Raw genomic sequence first — 14,735 nt, 5'->3', positions numbered from 1 at the left:
TGAGGAAGAGGAATCAAGGAGTAGGTAAGGGAATGCTTAAGAAGAATGGCACTTCCATCCCATCCACTAACATGATCATCGCGGAGACATGAATATCCAGGAACCCGAAAACGCGAACCCGGCTTTAACCATGTCTCTGAGATGGCCAAAATATGAGGATGATAAGAGTTAATTAGAGAGATAATTTCATGTTTTTTATGCCTAATGCTCTTGCAATTCCATTGAAGAATTGTTACCATTTTTATTAAAAGAACTAGGTGTGAACCGATTAAGTTTTTCAGTGACAGTGTACGGTAAACTGATATTATGCTGGGTAATAATATCAATTAAAGAAAGCAAAAGTTGGATGATGTCGGATAATTCAGGATTTTGTCTAGAATGATTATCTGAAGTTGTAAGAGCACAGCCATTAGGTTGGGAAGATTTTGGAGAAGAAACAAGGGCAAAGTGAGCGTCTTTGTCAAATCCCTTACTAAGGGGAGGACGAGGTTGTTGCTTGACAGATAAAGTTGTCCGTTTGGACGAAATAGGAGGGATTAAAGGGCTGGAGATTTCATAGATTGGAGTGAGAGGGCTCATAGTAGGGCGAGGGGGAGTGGACAAAGAGCTGGGAGGAGAGCGTGTGGAGTCAGCAAAAGAGCGGCGAGTAGGGCGAAAACGGAGAGAGGCTTCAAGGTATGGGATATTTTCCTCTGACATTACAATTTTTATTTGCTTTTGTCTCATATGTTCAGGACAATTGGGGTCAGTAGCCATATGTGAACCGGAGCAGGACAGACATGTAGCCTGACTATGGGGTATTTGACACGAACGTCCTGGATGAGCTTGAGCACAGATAAAGCACCTTGGTTTGGACCTGCATTTATCTTGGGTATGTCCAAAGCGGCAGCAATTATTGCACTGGATAGTGGGAAGGGAGTACAGGGTTACTGGAAGGGATGTGTAACAGCAATAGATTCTCTCAGGCAGAGTTTGACCTAAAAATGTAACAACAACTGTTTGAGTTGGTAGCCACTCAGCTTTACCATCAGTAATAGATTTGCGATTTAGCCTTCTAGCTTTTATAGCCCGGCAACCGGGGGTGTAGCATTCAATACAATTCAAGAACTCCTCCATAGACCAGTCGACGGGGATTTGCTTCACAATACCCATTCGGGTAATGTGGAAAGCTGGGATAATTATATTATATTTAAGCTCTTGAAACAGTGGATTCTCAATAAAATTATTGGCAGAGGAAGCATTCTGAAATTCAACAACAACACGGTTGCGTCCTGCTGATTTAATTCCTCCCTTGAGGACACCAGAGACATTGTTTTTGTAAATAGTTTGGGCAAATTTAAGCAGGTTAATGTTATAGCCAGCTGATGGCTCGGGTTCCACTCGAGAGACATGGACAATGAAAGGCCCTTGATCAGAGTCGGTATACTTGAGTTTAGTGCCACTAAACTCGGGGAGTGTAAATGTGTGCTGGATGGAAGCGCTAGGAGGACAGGAAGCAACTTTTTTGTTTATAATAATATTCTCTTCCGCGGTTTGAGGGCGTTTGGTAGCCTTCAAGACTTTTTTACTGTCTTCTCTAATTATAGCCTCAGTAACCATCTCTTCATCATGACATATGGAGTCACCTCCGCCCCCATCCGGGGGCTCCTCAGATTCCATCACCAACTACTAACTAATTAAAGATAAACTTACCTCACAACAAGTAACACACACGGAACAACACAGGACAAAACAAATATTAGTGAAACTAAGCGATATTAGTAAAAAAATCTAATGAGATCGCGCACGTGTAGTAAACAATACCCAACCTCGAAGCAAAAAACCCCCAACTCTACAAACATTGTGATTATAGATTGACATTTGTGATTTGACATATGACTTATGACATAACATAATCGTAACATATCTTTATATAGTTTAAGTTTGTATTTGTAATTAATTTATAACAAAACCTCAATGAGGCTTTCGCAGTTCATATATATTGCCATGATATTATAACTTCATTTAAAATTTCCATTTATTGTGTAGTAACATATTAAAATGTCTCGTCGAAATACAACACCGACTAAATCGAGAGTAAAAATTTGCAATAAATCTGTTTTTCACCTTCAAGATAAAAAAGCAGATGAAAGTGAGCTATCTCTTGGTTTGATTAAATCGGCTAAGCGCACAGGACAGTTGAGTTTATGTAACAGAGGACTAGGAACAGGTTCGTTTTTATATTAAATAACATTTCTAAGTATATTGGAGAACATATAACAATTAAACGTACTATTTTTAGTACCAGATAATGTCTGGAAAATTAATGAATTGGTGTTGGATGAAACCAAAGAAGTAGACTTCACACGGAGCGATCTGAACAACTGGTGGAATGCAGAACCCCTGAAGATGCTTGATCTCAGCTCTAATGTTATTAAAAAATTATCTCCAGACATAAAAATGTTGCAGGAACTTGTTACATTGAAGGTAAGTAGTATTTTTAATAATTCTTTATTTTATTCAAATTGGGTTCTCTTAAATTTTGTCAGTAATATTTATTAAGTACATTAATCCTTTGACTTAAAATTTTATCATGACTGTCTAAAAATTTATATTTTATTGCAGCTTCATGACAATGCTTTGACTGAGCTTCCAGCTGAATTTGGTGAACTTAGCAACTTATCAAACTTGAGCTTAGATCATAATAAGCTGGAAGTGTTGCCGATAGAGTTCTATAAACTGTGTGAGCTGAGATGGCTGAGCATTTCTCATAATATGCTTCAGAAAATTGAGCCGGACTTTGGAGATTTAGTAATGTTAACATTTTTGGTAAGTGAATTCTTTATCATTTCCTGCTATTGCTAATAGCAATAAGTAACTGTATATACATTTTATAACTGACTATACTATATATAGATATATTATACTAAACATTAATACAATTTTTATTACCTGTAAGTACTTTAATGCAAGATTAAGATAAGTTGATAAAAATATTTACAAGTTGTATATATCATACTTATAATCTAATTTATAACATGCAGGACTTATCGCATAACAAGTTGACAGTATTACCGCCTGGAATGGGATATTTAGTGCGCTTGATGGAACTCAACTTATGTCATAACCAACTGTCTGAGCTACCTCCTGATATAGTTAATCTAAGAGGTAGATTACAGATCAATACATGTATTTATATTTCATATTGAATTTAATTATCATTTTTTATATATTATTATATGTGTTTAAGATTTGAAAAAGCTGAATGTTAATAATAATAATTTGATGAAGTTACCTCCGCTCGGTGAATTGAGGAAAATGGAAATATTCGATGCTAATCATAATGACCTTGAAGAGCTTCCAGATTTTTATGGATGTACGGCTTTAAAAGAAATATATTTAGCTAATAATTTTATAAAGGTAATCTATACATATAATAAAATTAGAGTGTCTGTTTGTAATATTAAAATGGCCCTTTTTTACTCAATGCATATGTCTGTGTACACTGTACATATACCAAAAAAACATTTTTTACAATATTTCTGTCTGTCTGTCTGTTTGCTAACCTCTGGAACGGCTGGACCGATTTTAATGGGATTTTCACTGGCTGATAACTGATTTAATAAAGAGTAACTGGCTACAATAATATTTATTTTTAATTCAAACACGTACAAGGTAGAGGGCACAGTTAGTTGAAAAATAAATGTATTTTTTTATATATGGATTGGGTATGATTACTTAAGATTAAGAGATTAAAATATGTTTTATATTTAAGGAAATTACTGAAGAATTCTGTGATCAAATGCAACATTTAAATGTGTTAAATGTAAGAGACAATAAATTGGAAGTATTGCCGGAAAATATATCACTTATGAAAAAGCTTAAAAGATTTGATCTTTCAAATAATAACTTAAACAAGTAAGTGGCAATTTTTCTACAAATAGAAATTAAAAAGTAGAAGTATTGATACTATTTGTATGTATTTTTATTTGATTTGGAGATCATTTATTGATATATAAATATTTTTATTTGCTCATATAATAATATAAACAAAGTTATATGCCAACCCTAAGTTGAACATAGAATATATGGTGCAAAAAATATAAAAATATAATAGCATTGTATGTGTAATGTATTGATTTCGCAAACAAATATATATACAAATACATAGAAACCTAACTATGACAAAGATGAACATATAACATTATTTATTAATATTATTTTTTTATAGAATATATATAATAGAATAAATATTCTTTAGGAGAATAATTAAAATGAAAATAAATTGAATTGATAATATTTTTTATATGTTTACTCCTATCTGCTTTATTATCGAGCATGAATTAAAAAGTATTTTACCTATCTTGGCTATTATGATATTGTTATGAGGCCTATACCAAGTCTCAAGAAAATCATTCCATTAATTTCAAAGGCAAGAAAAGACTAATGGGTATCAGTCCATATAAATATAATTAGAGTTCAACAGATATGTAATTAAATTATTTTAGATAATTTATTTAATTAGTAATAAAATTACTTATATGGTAATGAAAGAAAACTCAAAAAAGTAAAGTAACAGCCTGTAAATTTCCCACTGTTGGGATGATGCCTCCTCTTCCATTAAGGAGAGGGTTTGGAACATATTTCACCACGCTGTTCGAATGCGGGTTGGTGGAATGCACATGTGGCAGAATTTCGGACACATGCAGGTTTCCTCACGATGTTTCCCTTCACCGCCGAGCTCGAGATGAATTATAACACAAATTAAGCACATATATATAGTGGTGCTTGCCTGGGTTTGAACACGCAATCATCGGTTAATATGCAAGCGTTCTAACCACTGGGCCATCTCAAACTCAAAAAGTATCAGTAAAAAGCTAAAAACAGTTTTGCTAATTTGAGCTAAAATGCAAAACATGTTTTTTGATAAATGCCTTAATTTTCAGTTTACCGAGAAACCTAGGTCTACTCTCGCAGCTTCAGAGCATAAGTATGGAGGGTAACAAGCTGTCATGCGTGCGACAGGATATTATCAAAGGGGGCACTGATAGGATGATGAAATATCTACGAGATCGAATGACGGACGAGGTCGTGAAGGAGACCAGGGTCGATGAAGCTAACTGGCCAGACAAGTGAGTTTGTGTCTTATTTATATTGTAATAGAGTTTATTTTACAATATCATATATTTATCATAGTCTATTCTAATAATATGATTTCTAAAGTTTAATGCGTTTTAGCCGATAACTGCGGGTTCAAATCCAGGTAAGCATTTCTTGCAAAACTTTAACTCGTGCTTTGTGGGGAAGGCAAACATCGTGAGGAAACCTGCTTGTGTCTTATTTCAAATTAAAATTCAGCCACACGTGTATTACGTGTAACCTTGTTTTGTTATAGTATGATTTTGTTGTAGATATACTATGAAAAAAAATCTAGCGTTAATGTTGCCTTCGAAAGAGCTGACAGCAATACCGGACGACGTTTTTATCGCAGCAGCCGATGCTGAAATTCACATAGTTGATTTATCTAGGAACAGATTCACAACCGTGCCCTCTGGGTAAGTTGACTTCTCTGCATAGTATAAAACAAAGTCGCATAACGGCGTGTATACGCCTAGGTCTTTTATACTGCGTATAATACATTCACATCATATGATAGAAGGAAAAAATTTGATTTTTTTATGTTTTATTAGTTCTGAATGTTTGTAGTTCTAGTCGAGATGGCCCAGTGGTTAGAACGCGTGCATCTTAACCGTTGATTACGGTTTCAAACCCAGGCAAGCACCGCTGATTCATGTGCTTAATTTTTCTTTATAATTCATATCGTGCACAGCGGTGAAGGAAAACATCGTGAGGAAACCTGCATGTGATAAATTTCATAGAAATTCTGCCACATGTGTATTCCACCAACCCGCATTGGAACAGCGTGGTGGAATATGTTCCAAAACCTTCTCCTCAAAGGGAGAGGAGGCCTTTAGCCCAGCAGTGGGAATTTACAGGCTGTTGTTGTTGTAGTTCTAAAAGTTGTGTATAAACCAATATTGTATCCGTGTAAAGCGGGTTACATTAGACAAAAATATGCGGAAATTTTCCTATCCATAGAAAGTCGAATATTAGTATTATTGACAACTTTTGTTAGTATTTATCTGTGGTTCGAACATTTCAAGTTACTAATTTTGCCATGCGGTTTCACCCGCATTTAATTCGCATTAGAAAAGTCGGTTTCATAAAGTTTGCGTTATATTAATCGTCGTAGCGTGAAGTTAAACAGCGTATAAACTTCCGCAATTGTTTTATTTTATTTTTAAATAGACAGTTTATATAACAATATGAAAGGAAGTGTATATTGTTCGAATTTTAATTTGTGTTATACCAGTTATTCTGATATAGAAACTTAACGATTCCTCGAATTCCTTATAATATATATTTTTTATGGTATAGGTTGGCGGACGAGCATATGGGCCACCTGATGGTAAGTGGTCACCACCACCCATAGACAATGATGCTGTAAGAAATATTAAATATTCCTTACATCGTCAATGCGCCACCAACCTTGGTAACTAAGATGTTATGTCCCTTGTGCCTGTAGTTACACTGGCTCACTCACCCTTTAAACCGGAACACAACAATACTGAGTAGTGTTATTTGGCGGTGGAATAACTGATGAGTGGGTGGTACCTACCCAGACGGGCTTGCACCAAGCCCTACCAAGTAATAAAATATCTGTTTTTACCCGTTTCGAAGATTTTATATATATAGACCGACATAAAAATAATAAAATTATATTTGCTTTGTTTTGGAAAATCGCAAATGACGTGGTAGTTTCAATAACAGACAGACATTTGAATTTTATTGGTATGCATAAAGATAGTACAGTAGACTGGTCACGAAATATATGTAATTTTACTTTTGTCCTCATTTTTTTAGTTATTTTACTATCATTTTAATAATTTCACAATAACGTAATATTTTTGAATATGTAATGAATGGTAATAATAAATTTAAACTTTTTCTTAATATTTAAAGTCCATTTTCTTTTACTAAGGAACACAGCCTGTGAACGATGATCATGATCACGATTGGCGCCAATATAATGAAACTTTTTTTTTAATAACATTTTAATGTTAAATAGTATTTATTAATTAAGTTGGAATTGAAATTCGCCGACAACAAAAAAAACCGCTATGCTTTTGTTTTTTTTTATTATTATATTATTCTAGGAACACATCAGATGAGACGTGCTAATGTGTTATGTGATACGACAGTAGAAATCTGTGGCCTTAATTAACATGTTTAACTTCGTTTGCGTGTATAGAACGACGTGTCAAATGACGGCCAGACAGCTATTAATTGATCTTGCGGTGCAACAAATATGTTAATAACATTTGATTAGAGCCAATACATGATACCTAGAGTATACTTTGAATAAGATCATAAAAAACATTAGAAATTACATTTCCCGAGTATGTTATAATAGACCGGAAGATTATTGATGATGATGATAATGAAAATATAAGCATTTTTGTGGAACAAATCGTTCGACACTCGTTATTTTTTCGACGCGTTCGATTAAAGACCACGCGATTGGGCCGCCGGTGCGAGCGCTATGACAATCATTTTCCTTTTTGCCTTTACGTAATTAGACCCCTGAAGAACCGCCATACTGGTACAAATAACCAAATATTTTGTCATTATCGTCTCCCGGTCTATAATGTCTCGAAAAGTATACACTTTTTTACAATAGCAATGAGCATTATAAAACAGATCATTTACCTTGGCAATTGTCCAATAATCTGATAAAGTACCTGTACTGTCTTATCTTATGATGTTATTAGATGATACTGTACATATTCAATAGACACACAACCTGAGCTAGATATTATAGCGCTCAAGTGTGTGCGGAAACACCAAGTGAACTGTCCAATTACTCGTTCTCTTAATTCAATGGAATGGCATTCGGATTCGACCGAAAAAAGTTCTTGACTCTCCACATGGTCAACAAAGGTGGTCACTTTACTCAACCAATGTTCGCGTTACTTTCTTGATATTTCTGCATCAACATTGGATTAATTAGTCTGTAGAGTGTTCCACAGACCTACGGGTGCAACCCTAAATAACAAAAACAACAGCCTGTAAATTCCCACTGCTGGGCTAAAGGTTTAGAACATATTCCACCACGCTCCAATGCGGTTTGGTGGAATACACATGTGGCAGAATTTCTATGAAATTTGTCACATGCAGGTTTCCTCACGATGTTTTCCTTCACCGCTGAGCACGAGATAAATTATAAAGACAAATTAAGCACATGAATCAGCGGTGCTTGCCTGGGTTTGAACCCGCAATCATCGGTTAAGATGCACGCGTTCTAATCACTGGGCCATCATGACTCTTAAATTAACGTTGTTGTAAAGTTTTATCGGCTTATAAATATACATTATTTTAATTATATTTATGAACTGCAAAGCTACCTAAATCTGAAAACAGGCGAGTAGTTTTTAATAATAAATAATCCAGTATTAGAAAACAACGGCTTCAGGTACAGTATTATGTTTTAAAAATACGTAACTCAGTATTTATATTTTTAGGCTTCACCACGTGCGAGATACACTGACTCAGTTGATATTATCTTCGAACAGCATCGAGAGTGTTCCAGCGGAAATAAGTGTTTGTAAAAATTTGCTTTACCTGGACTTGGGCAAAAACTGTCTGAACGACTTGCCCATCGAAATCGGAAACTTGAAGGATTTGAGGGAACTAGTCATATCTAACAATAAGTAAGTTTATTTTGTTTCCTTATTTATGACGTCATAAACTCTTGTTTAATTCTATATTATATACAATATGTATGAAATGACCTCTATACTAAATGGTGACGTACAACAAGCTGCCTCCATGACGTCAATCAATTCATCTTCCTTTCATAGAAAAAGTTTTCCTGAGAATAAGAAAGGAGACTCTCCTGAAAACAAAAATGATTTAGATAAGTTAGGTTAGAATGTAATTAACTGATTAAACGGTAAATATGCGGTACTGCATGCGCCACCGTCTATATTGACACTGATGTATTTTTATAGGTGTGGTATGATTTCCAAAATTACTCGCGCTATTATAATTAGATTATTTCTTATACTAAAACCGCACCAACGAACATATATATATATATTTCATTAACCTAAAAAATATAATGACGATACGATATACGATCGAAATCGATTTCGATACAAAATCCGAACGACTTTGATCTCATACTCTAGTACATTCCACACACGAGAGGAGTATTAGATTTCGTGAAAGTGAAACGGAACGTGCCCGTCACGTCGCTGTAGGTTCACGAAGATCCCGAGATGCGTGTACGATCTGGAAAAGCTGGAAATCCTGCTGGCGGCCGACAACCGCATCGACGAGATCAACGTGTCGTCGGACGCGCTCGCGCGCCTGACGCGCCTCGCCGCGCTCGACCTGCGCAACAACGACATCCGCGCCGTGCCGCCCGAGCTCGGCACCTTCACGCACCTGAGGTGACTGCCCACCACGCACCACACGCCACACACCACACACCACACACCACACACCACACACCACACACCACTCTCCACTCTCCACACACCACACACCACTCACCACTCTCCACTCACCACACGCCACACACCACACACCACGCACCACTCTCCACACACCACACACCACACGCCACACACCACACACCACACACCACACGCCACACGCCACACGCCACACACCACACACCACACGCCACACGCCACACACCACACACCACACACCACACACCACACACCACACGCCACACACCACACGCCACACACCACACACCACACGTCACACACCACACACCACACGCCACACACCACACACCACACACCACTCTCCACTCTCCACACACCACACACCACACACCACACACCACACGCCTCACGCCACTCACCACACGCCACACACCACACACCACACACCACACACCACACGCCACACGCCACACGCCACACGCCACACACCACACGCCACACGCCACACGTGACACGCCACACGCCACACGCCACACACCACTCTCCACTCTCCACACACCACACACCACACACCACACGCCACACACCACACACCACACGCCACACGCCACACACCACACACCACACACCACACACCACACACCACACACCACACGCCTCACGCCACTCACCACACGCCACACACCACACACCACACACCACACGCCACACACCACACGCCACACACCACACACCACACACCACACACCACACGCCACACGCCACACACCACACGCCACACACCACACACCACACACCACACACCACACGCCACACGCCACACACCACACACCTAGCGCGCCCAAAGCGTACCCAACCTTACCGTACCACGAGCTACGATGTTACGTCCCTTGTGACCTTGATGTTTAGTGGTAGATTATTATATGTCGAATGCGTGGCACCATTAGGAGCTCGCGCAAAGCCCAAAAAATATTTCAGATGAACTCACATAAATACTTCTAAATAGCTCAACTTCCACGTACTCAGAGTCGGATTTAAAGGTCTGGAGGCCCCCGGGCTACAAAGCAGTGGGGGCCCTAGACAAACAGAAGCGTGAATACCCTAATAATCATATTATTATGAATTAATTAGATTTTTTTATTGAAATCAGTCAGCTATGATTTATTTACTTTTATCGGTAACTTTTAAAATATTAAGTAGTAACATTACTATATCTGGGTATTTGTTAACTCGCTGAAAACTGACGTGGCCCCCTTATGTGGAGGCCCCAGGGCAGTTGCCCCGGTTGCCCTCCCCTAAATACGGCCCTGTACGTACTGGAGGTCGAATACATAATACACATTGACAGTATATTGATTGGAAATGAAGGACGTAAGTGTATAGATGAGATAAGTGGGATTACTTGTAAACATAAGTCTATTGTGAAATACAAAACGCGAGGTCGTACGGCATAGTAACGCTTCAGTGAGTTGCGCCAAAGAATTACTGTAATTCTGCAGTGGTCTATCAAAAAAACTACATATTTATTTAGCATTCGAAATTTACATTGAATTTTCTACGAATCCCATCCATCCCAATTCTACGTAACCATCGCTAATTGATCACTTCTATATATACACTTCGATATTCAGGGGTTGAGAGTGGCTAGATAAAATTTTCGACGCTACTGAGCAGCTTTGAGCCTAATAGGCCTAATGATTACAACTAATGAATCTTTATCAAAAGACACGCGTTTTCGGACACGACTGAAAGAATGACAGAGTTATCGAGTGCATAATAGTGCAGTCAATATCTTATTCCATGTTTGGCGGTGAAGGAAAACATCGTGAGGAAAACTCTAGGACTCGGATGAAAATTTGTGCCGAAGTCGAGAACTTAGTGCAGCGCTGGGATATTATATTTAAATACAAACAAAAAAACAACAAACAACAACAGCCTGTAAATTCCCACTGCTGGGCTAAAGGCCTCCTCTCCCTTTGAGGAGAAGGTTTGGAACATATTCCACCACGCTGTTCCAATGCGGGTTGGTGGAATACACATGTGGCAGAATTTCTATGAAATTTGTCACATGCAGGTTTCCTCACGATTTTTTCCTTCATCGCTGAGCACGAGATGAATGATAAAGACAAATTAAGCACATGAATCAGCGGTGCTTGCCTGGGTTTGAACCAAAAATCATCAAAACATCTCGACTCCTTTCCTTCCTTTAAATACAATCGAGTCGAAATTAATAATATTTAAATTGACTTCCAGATCGTTGGAGCTGACGGGCAACTGTTTCCGTCAGCCGCGACACGCAGTACTCGCCAAAGGCACCGCCTCCATACTCTCGTATCTCAGGGACCGAATACCTACTTAGTGAGCACGTTACATAAGGCTGACCGATTTGTGTGTTACTTGCGCCGCGGAACATAATGCCAGTGTATTAGACGATATTTATACTTCTTAACGAATATTATGAATGCGAAAATGACTCTTTTCTGTATGTTACGTTACACGACTCAACCACAAAACTGATTCAAATGATAGTCGACGTGAGTTTCCATGAGACCTTATTTGACGAATTTTAAATATTTTTACAAAAAAAAAAAAAATTTAAAAATGGAGTCGTCCCAGAAACTGTAAGCTGTGAGCTCCATACTCGCGTTTATTTTACGCGCATCATATCAATGCTGATCTCTTGCAGTTCTTACTGAGTAACATATAATATGGTCAAACAATAAACAATACTTGCGCATTAAACTTGGTTACAGTACACTGCACACAGTACACACACACACACACACACAGGCGCAAAAGATTCGCAATCAAAAGATTTTTTATGATTAAAGTAAATTATTTAAAAAAAAAACTCCATGTTGTAAATCTGTCTAAACAAATAAAAACGGTGCTGATAAAATTCCATTGCCATAACCAAATATTTATAATATTGTTATATATAAAATGAATTTATAATAACAATCATCCGTCCATTAATACTTTACATTTAACTATTTTTTTAATTTGCGTTACTTTTGACAACGAGGAAACATCCTTGCAAAACCGCGGATAGTTTGCCTTTAATATTTCAATTCCATACAATACAAATCGTATTTTATTGAGACGATTTTGGTTTCCTTCTCGTAAAATAGTCCGGAATCGCAACACTGGCATTATGTATCGTGACGTAAAATTCGAAAAAGATAAAATGGAAATTTTAGGTCAGCCTTTTGATCAGAAGCGCATATCTATTTTTTTTTTAATCTATGTAATCAATCGAAATCAAAGCATTTTTGCTTTAAAATTTTATTTTTGAAGATCAGCTTAAACATTTATTATGAAATGTAAAAAAAGAATTGAAAAACAGAAATCTTTGAGCAAATTTGTAATCTATGGTTGAAAGCATGAGAACAAATACTTCACCCATTTCAAATTAATATATATTATTTCACGTAATTATATGACTTACGTAAAATAATATCAAAAAATATATATAAAGTTTAATGATAATAAAACCGAATTAAGTTATGTGTATTATAAAAATATTACGAGTGTAATGTTTGTATGTGTCATACAATACTTAATGAGGGCTATCGTTCAAGGTCAATTAATGGTATATATAAATTATAATTTGATATATTTATTAAATTAATATCGAAATAAATAAAATATTGCTTGTGCCTCAGTATTGCGCTCTCCTGAAAAAAGGGATCATATAATTTGTTTCTACCATAATCATTTAAATTAAATTGAATATCCGCGATGAAAAAATAAAAGATGTCTTTGAAAGTTGAAACAGTAAACATTTGACATATCTAAAGAGCTGACTACACTAGCGCCTTTCGCGGCAAATTCAAGCGCGATAGCCCTCATTGTATCGTGTCTATTTCGTAGACAGAATAGCAGCGAAAATGACTATTGCCTATATTAGTATTTGATTGTGTGTGATAATATAATAGTCAGCTATCAAATTCATTAAAAATATCATTTACAATATTTCACGCGGTCAAATGTCATTATTTTGATCAAAATTTGTATTTGATAATGAATTGTAATCGAGGTGGCTCAATTATACAGATAGTTTTATCAAATAGGTTACCAAAAGTATTTTCTAAAAGTCTAAATTAAATGTATTCTTAATTTTACGACCGGTTACATTCGAGAAATGCAATAATTCGTTTTGCTTAATAATTGTGGAATTTTTTTATTAATCTGTAGCCTGCTGGCTGTATGGACTTAAACCAAATTAAAAAAAAATGTCTATGTGACATTTATAATTTTTATATATAAGATATATATTATCTGTGGTAGCAAGCCAATCGCAGCTTCTGAATTACGTCCCGTGGACATTTCTACAAACCGTAAGCAAAACGAATCATTGTGGTTGATTATAGTTACCGGAAAATAAGCTTAAATGCTTAGAGTCATTGATGTTGCCATATTTCGAGAAACATCAGCCAGCTGAGCCAAAGCTAGATTAGCCAAATCTTTTGATTATTATTTTTTTTTGTACCTGATTACCACCGCTGATATTTTGTTGCTGTTAATTGAAATGTTTTTATTTTTTTGTTATTTATTATTTAATAAGATTTATTATTGTACGGAAATGTTGTAACTAACAAAGATAATACTAAATTTATTTGTTATTAAGAATCGTGTGGAGAAAATTGTAAGCTTAATGTGTTGTTATTCTATAAATAACTATGCAGCTAAATGCCAAATATTGCATATTATAAAAAATGTATTCAACCTCTTTCTTGTGTTTAAGACCGTACCGTGACAGATTTGAAAACTAAGAATCGTCCGATCGTACTAAAGTGCTGCAAAGACTCTAAAGCGTACCTTACCTAATCTTCAAAAAGATTGATTCAAAGTTCATGTCATTGGATAATCATACATTCATACGTTAATATTTCACACATAAATATCCGTCTAGACGTATTTTACGTCTGGATCCAAAACCATCGGTTTGTTAGTTTTACAAATAAAATATTTTTTAATAAAAAAAAACCATTATTATGATGCTTTTCATCAACACTTGATGACTTGAATTATACGATCAAGAAAACATATGTAGTTTACGTTTAGTGTACGATCATGGTACGGTTTTATGTCGGATCGAGAAGTTTATTTTTTGAAAATTTTACTCGATAATATAAATTTCGCTATATTATACAGAAAATGACTGTCTCATTCTGAATGATTATTTTCGATATAAAATATGATTGTAGCTAATATTTAAGTAAAGTACAAAAG

At 36.2% G+C, this 14,735-nt stretch overlaps 1 protein-coding gene across 1 annotated transcript; it reads left to right on the top strand.

Moving 5' to 3' along the window:
• Positions 1–1,883: 1,883 nt before the first annotated feature.
• Positions 1,884–11,955, top strand: LOC124532109 (leucine-rich repeat-containing protein 40-like). Its single transcript, XM_047106792.1, has 11 exons — positions 1,884–2,209; positions 2,282–2,466; positions 2,605–2,808; positions 3,024–3,147; positions 3,230–3,399; positions 3,755–3,897; positions 4,926–5,111; positions 5,391–5,534; positions 8,562–8,750; positions 9,303–9,494; positions 11,754–11,955. The coding sequence occupies exons 1-11, from the start codon at positions 2,041–2,043 to the stop codon at positions 11,857–11,859; spliced, it is 1,812 nt and encodes a 603-aa protein (XP_046962748.1). The 5' UTR covers positions 1,884–2,040; the 3' UTR covers positions 11,860–11,955.
• The last annotated feature ends 2,780 nt before the right edge of the window (positions 11,956–14,735 follow it).

The sequence above is a fragment of the Vanessa cardui genome, chromosome 8 (assembly GCF_905220365.1).
Source record: "Vanessa cardui chromosome 8, ilVanCard2.1, whole genome shotgun sequence".
In the NCBI taxonomy this organism is placed as follows: domain Eukaryota; kingdom Metazoa; phylum Arthropoda; class Insecta; order Lepidoptera; family Nymphalidae; genus Vanessa; species Vanessa cardui.
Note: the sequence above shows the minus strand (reverse complement) of the source record. Positions and strands in the feature narration are given on the sequence as shown.

Bases quoted from the DNA above. Each gene is read 5' to 3' on its own strand.
- LOC124532109 (XM_047106792.1), top strand. From the start codon at position 2,041: ATGTCTCGTCGAAATACAACACCGACTAAATCGAGAGTAAAAATTTGC. The intron at 2,467-2,604 runs GTAAGTAGTATT...ATTTTATTGCAG, and splicing joins AGGAACTTGTTACATTGAAG to CTTCATGACAATGCTTTGAC. The intron at 3,898-4,925 runs GTAAGTGGCAAT...CTTAATTTTCAG, and splicing joins TCAAATAATAACTTAAACAA to TTTACCGAGAAACCTAGGTC.